This window comes from Quercus suber, unplaced genomic scaffold (assembly GCF_002906115.3).
Source record: "Quercus suber isolate HL8 unplaced genomic scaffold, Cork oak 2.0 scaffold_286, whole genome shotgun sequence".
Classification (NCBI taxonomy): Eukaryota; Viridiplantae; Streptophyta; class Magnoliopsida; order Fagales; family Fagaceae; genus Quercus; species Quercus suber.
The window spans coordinates 97,096-103,574 of NW_027069742.1; the positions used below are offsets into that span (position 1 = coordinate 97,096).

The 6,479-nt window shown below is 35.3% G+C and overlaps 1 protein-coding gene across 1 annotated transcript; it reads left to right on the top strand.

The window, feature by feature from the left end:
* The first annotated feature begins 1,486 nt into the window (after positions 1-1,486).
* Positions 1,487-4,763, top strand: LOC112026673 (disease susceptibility protein LOV1). Its single transcript, XM_024059364.2, has 2 exons — positions 1,487-4,393; positions 4,517-4,763. The coding sequence occupies exon 1, from the start codon at positions 2,057-2,059 to the stop codon at positions 4,388-4,390; it is 2,334 nt and encodes a 777-aa protein (XP_023915132.1). The 5' UTR covers positions 1,487-2,056; the 3' UTR covers positions 4,391-4,393; positions 4,517-4,763.
* The last annotated feature ends 1,716 nt before the right edge of the window (positions 4,764-6,479 follow it).

Consider the following 6,479-nt stretch of genomic DNA (forward strand, 5'->3'; position numbering starts at 1 on the left):
AAACTAATTTTTTTGAATATAAAGAAAAAACAATTTTTTTTTTGTATTTTTTAAATAAAAAACATGTTTGGTTAGTTGAAATTAAAAATATAATTTTTTGAAGAAAAAAATAAAAAATACTAAAATATATTGTTACTAGAATTTGAACTTTAATACTAACTCATTAAATGAGATTGATTCATTAAATTAAATATGTATTTTCATTAAGTTTTGAAAATTAAAAACTGAAAACAGCATTTTGCATGTTTTCAATTTTCTTCACAAATTGAATTTTGATAACAGTTTTATTTTCAGTCTATTTTGAGATCCCAAACAAGTTTTTTAGTCTCAAAAATAAAAAATTATTTTTAAAAACTGAAAATAAAGAAAAAATAAATAAAAACAGGTACCAAACGTACAAACTTTTTTGCACCACATTTTTATTTTTTTTATATCCCTGAATCATGCTTTTATTTTTTCCCTGCGGTGTCCTTGCGTAATTGCATCACTCATTCACTTGGCGAAATCTGACGCTGAACACACTCCCAAAAAAAAAAAAATCCGACGCCCACTGCATCTATGACTCTCAGCCTTATCACCACGCATCTGTTTCCTCCGCAAAATCTATGTCCAATGTCCACTGAATCTACCTAATCCCGTAAGTCAGTCTCTTGTCTCACCTCTTCTTCTTCTTAATTTTTAATTCATTAAGAATGAAAATTTAATTTCAGAATAGGGAATATGTACAAGGAGGCAGTGTTGAACTATCAGCTATCAAGAAAAACATAAAACACCATCCATTCACTGGTGTTGGTCTTCACCAGAGATTGAAAACTCATATTCCACACGCTACAAATGACTATTTTTAAAAGATCCCCTTGACTCCACCTTGTTCTTTAGTTTGTACATTCCTTGAATAGAATCGGTTTGCATTTGATGAAGACTGTGCAAATTGATAAGAATGTGGTGTAGAAGTACCTATGTAAAACCCTCCAATAAATGAGTGCCACGTCAAATTTTTTCACTAACATAGCATAGATCAAGTAGTGATATAGATGTAGCGATTATCCTTGTTTTTGTTTGTACCATAATCAAGACAAACATTTTTTTTTTTTTTTTAAAGAAGAAAATAAAAATGAGGACATGCTTCTTCTTGCGAGCCAAATTCCGAATCCGCCAACGGTTATGACCTCCTCCACGAAGCAGTGAGTATGACTGAAATGGCCCCTCTTTAGTTTTGTTTTTATTGGGAGATGTGGTTTTTATTTTTCAGAATATATATATATATATATATGTATATAATTTTTTTTTATAACATATTTTTCAGAATATATTGTTTCAAAATTGATGACTCTCTATTCTTGTATTTAAAAAAATTCTGATGTGACTTCATTTGATTGGTGGGTGTAAACACACGGATTTACACTCAATCCTTATAGGATTTATTTTCTATTATGAACCGAGGCATTTGGATGTAACCATATATGATAATCAGATTTTCGATACTACAGCTCTTCCTCTTAAATCAGTTTCTCCCCATGCCATTGAATTCCCAAGCAGAAATTAGGATGCTTGATCATACACCATCACCCCATTACTTCACACCAAATCTTTTTTCTTTCTTTTTTTTTTTCTTTTTTAAATAGCATTGAAAGTACTTCCTTTTTATTAATTTGAAAGACGGATTTGTTGTATTCTTTTGCAGATGAAGACACTGCATTTTCACCACATCCTTTATGGACTCTAATTTCTGGACCCTTGTTTGAGAGGAGAAGTAAAAATTAAGAAGAGTAATGGATGAATCCGAAGCATTCGTAATTGTCTGCGTGACAGCTCCGCTTCTGTTACATAAATTACAGAATCTGCTCAACTATGAATCAAAAGAGACAGTCAGAGAGGCTATAGATCAACTAAAAATGATAAGCAGATGGCTAAGAGACCCACAGAAAATTGACTTAAATGCCATTTCTGAGTTCTGGGGAGGGTTTCTGAAAGAGCTACATGATTTAGAAGACGGCATCGACAACCTTATCATGGGGAAATAGAGCTGCAGCGAAGGAATGATTCTCTAAAGATCATGTCTCCTCTCATTTGCTTGAGACCTCAGCAGGATCGAATTGGTCTAATAAGCGAAAAGTTGGACAAGATTACTACTTCTGCCAAACGCGTCATGGAACTAGAAAATCTGGGACCAACAACAGCTACCACCAGTTCTCCTCTTCAGCCAAGAAATTTATATTATCCGCCAGATGATTCAGACTTTGTTGCTCTCAACGATAAAGTAGATGAAGTAATAAAGCTACTATGCGACGGAGAGATGCCTAATACCATCGCAGTAACTGGCGCGCCAGTCTCTGGCAAGACATTTCTGACAAAAGTAGTTTATAACGCGACAGAGGTTAAGCGTCATTTCGACGGCCGTGCTTGGGTCAATTTCTCTGGAGATTTTGAATCTAGAGAATTTTTAATAGACATCTTGACACAGCTTACATGGGACTGGGAGTTCTTGGATGAAAATTTATGTTATGAAGAGCTGAAATTGAAGCTACTAAATTTCTCAAGTAATAAGCGTTGTCTGATAGTTGTAGATGATTTCCCCACACTCGAATATTTTAACAGACTTTTCGATGTGTGTGGACTCTCAAGTAAAGGGATTTGGTTAATACTCATTGTTTGCATGCAAGATGAAGAATTTGCCTCCCTTGAAGTCAAACCTTGTTTCTGCCACTTAATCAGATTACGAAGCTTAACAAAAAAGGAGAGCTGGACTTTGATCTGTAAGATGGCACCAACAGTAAATAGATTATTGATAAGGGAAAGCCTGACACTGACAACCTGTGGTGGTTCACCTCGAACAATTCTCACAATGGAAGGACTATTGTCAACTACGAAACGGCCCAGGGTCATTGAGCGTGGAATTCGAGAAAATATCTTGAATTTGTGTTATGACGACCTTTCTTCTCGAATGAAAGTTTGTTTCCTTTATTTTAGGCTCTTCCCCAGAGCGTTTGAGATCCCAGTAAGAAGGTTATTTCATCTTTGGGTTGCAGAGGGATTGTTTATTACCTTGCCTGATGAGGAGAATATGGCCCCTGAAGATCTTGCTGAGGAATGCTTGAAACTACTAGTTAGAAGAAACCTGATTGAAGTGACAAAAGTGAGATTAGATGGAAGTCCCAAAACATGTCGTATGCCAACTACTATATGGGATGTGTTCTCTCCAAAAGCAGAGGTTTTAGGACATTCTCATGACCACAACAAAATATATCGGTATGGTAATCATGATCTGTCTGATATTCGGCGACTAACAAACTATGCAGCCAACGGGATCGATCCTCAGTTCTATCGTCACATACAACGTCTACGTTCTTATGTATCTTTTAACTCAGAATCATCTCGTAAGTTTCTTGACGCTCTTGTCACCCCGGGAGGCTTCGGATTGCTTGTAGTGCTTGACCTTGAAAACGTGTACAAACCTGCTATGCTGTCTGAGACACTAGGAAAATTATTACACCTCAAGCACCTAGGCTTGAGACGGACTTTTTTAGACTCACTTCCAAGGTCAGTTGGTAATCTGCCATACTTAGAGACTTCAGATGTGAAGCACACTAACGTGACCTCTTTGCCAAGTTCTATTTGGAAGGCAAAGAAACTTCAACATCTCTATCTGAACGAGAATAATTTTGATATGTCCTTTAAAAAGACATATATTGGGTCTGAAATCATTCTTCAGACCTTGTCAGGGCTGTTCATAGGCAATAAGAATGTTGTGAAGAGTTACTTGTACTCGTTACATCACCTGAGGAAATTGAAATTGACATTTTATTCAAAGTCGGTAGAGGGAATAGCTTCCTGGCTTTCAGAATTGAATACTCTTCGGTCCCTAAAGTTGAGATCAATTGATGAATTTGATCGACCTGCAACTCTTGAATTGGGTTACTTGGTAACGCTCCGCGAGCTATCGGAGTTGTATTTGGTGGGACCTTTTACAATATCTATTAGGAGTCTATGTGCCCGAAACCTCAAAGTTCTCACTTTGTCAGCATCGAAGTTGGAGAAAGATCCAATGCCAGTCCTAGGTAGGCTACCTTACCTAAACTGTCTCAGGCTTTTTCGTAATTCCCACTTAGGAAAAGATATGACATGTCCTGAGGAAGGATTTCCTCAACTTCGTGTCTTGAAACTGTGGATGTTGGAGAATTTGGAGGAGTGGACTCTGATGGAAGGAACCATGCCTCTCCTTAGAGAATTAGAGATCAGACTCTGCCCTAGATTGAAACAACCAAGGAAATTACCGTTGACCTTGAAAGATGTAGTTTTGATTAATATGCCAGATGGATTTGTTGAATGTGCTGAAAGAGTCCTGGTTAATTCATTTGTCAGAAAGATCACGTGGCCATTTGCTGCTTAACCGGTGGGGCTTATCGCTCTTCTTCTTCTTTTGTTTTTTGGCATTTCACAGTTGACATAATTTTGGAAGTATAATTGCACATTCCATCCGTACGGTTTTAAGTACTTTACATGCTTTTGAGTGTAGGAGTAATATGCGCATGCAGAGGCAAAAGTCTCAGACGAACTCATAGCGCGGACTGCTGCTTGTGTTTTAGCTGCGGCTCCAATGCCAGACAAAGATTGAGCCAAAAGTTCCCTGTTTATCTCTAGTAATTTCAAACATCAACTGTCATTTACCCGTCAAAAGCATATGCCATTTGTTATAAAATAGAGCGCATCCGTGCTTCTTGCAAAAAAAAAGTTGCATTTATGATAAACCTTTTTGTCCTCAACATGTTTGTGTTTCCCTTTCTTCTGTAGTTGTTTTTGCTCTTCTGTCTCCGGTACGGCTAAGAGAGGAGTGTTTTTTTATTTTATTTTTTTGATGATCAAAATTTTTTATTTTATTTTGACAAGTAGAGGGAATTTAAGTTCAGTTTTTTTTTTTTTCTTAACGAAACAAATGGCCAATATCATTAAGTTATAAAACTCTTGGAGCATAGAGACTCTACTTACTTGTGGACAATGTTTCTCTTTAAACAAACCCTTTAAACTCTTCTTGTATCTTTGTATTGTTTATGAATTTTGAAAATATAACCGTTGGATTATATATTTTTTATGTTTTTCACTCACATGTGAAATTTCATTCAAATTGGATGTTATTTACTGTTCGATCAATAAACTTATTTTTTTTATGCATAATTTTAGATTACAAAAACTTGAAATTTAAGTATTTAATTAATGACATAGCTATTAATTTTTTATTTTTCTTGAAATTTTGCAAACATAGAGGATATAATAAGAATATGCAATCCAAGGATTAGATTTTCAAATTCACATTTAATAAAAAGATATTGGCAGAGTTTATAGAATTTTTCTCTAAGCTAGTTTATAGAGAAATTTTTTCCAATGCAAAGAAACTTGCAAAATGGAAATCAAAATCTACAAAAACGAATGACAGAATAATGCATAGGCCTAAGTATACCTAATGTTTTAATTTTGTTAGTTTTATTGGAAATTGGTCCACCTTTCAACACTTGCTCTTAGAAACATTCACACTACTCAAAGAAAGTGACTCATATTCACAAAGTACACAAAGGAATTGAGCATGGAGAGGAAAGAGTAAGATAAATCTTTAATACTTGTATTTCTTTTGTTTTACTCTTTCTTTGAAATTGATGGACACATCCATATATACTAGCCATCCAACCTTAAACTCCTAAGACATTTATTTTCTATATATATATATATATATATATATTGTTAGGTTTTTCGACCCCTTAAAACACAACAATTGGATCAATCTAGTTTATTAGCCAAATGATTAACGTAGTCAAATTATGTAAATCTAAGTTAACACAATCAAATAATCATATCAAAATATAAAGCAGTGGAAAAATAAAAAAACACAAAGATATGATTACCCAAGAAAACCAAACCGGTAAAAAGCCTGAGGAAGATTTAACCTAGTTATCCTCAAGGTAAACTTGAATCCACTATATGAAATAATCGAAGTTCATACAAAAGGACTTACAAGCATCCACGCTCGACTTCCTAATGCTACCTACTAGTAGAACTTACTGATACAACCACGTGTAAGCTCCGAATCCATGGACTCCTTCTTTCTTGGATTCACCACCAGATACAAGCACCCATGCTTATTTTTCTTTAAACTTCAATGGCAACAACTGAGTTGATCATCAAGGTGTTGATAATATCTCTACCTTGAAAACCCTAAGTTTATGTGAAGGAAAGCTCCTCAAGGATCTCACAAGAGATTCACACAAACCACAAAATATGAGCAACAATACAACCAAAGCAACTCCCAAAACATGGCTAGGGTTTTTCCTTATATACCTAGGGCAAAAACATAAAACCCTAAACGTTTAATGAGATAGGGCTGAGTTGGAAAGTCTGCAGAAAAAACATTCTGGCCGACTTTCAATCGATCGAGTCTAACCTTCGATTAATCGAGCCAGGCCAAAATGTACTAATACATCTGCAGCCTC

What these genes read in the sequence shown, in the direction of transcription:
- LOC112026673 (XM_024059364.2), top strand. Translation starts at nt 2,057, where the DNA reads ATGTCTCCTCTCATTTGCTTGAGACCTCAGCAGGATCGAATTGGTCTA.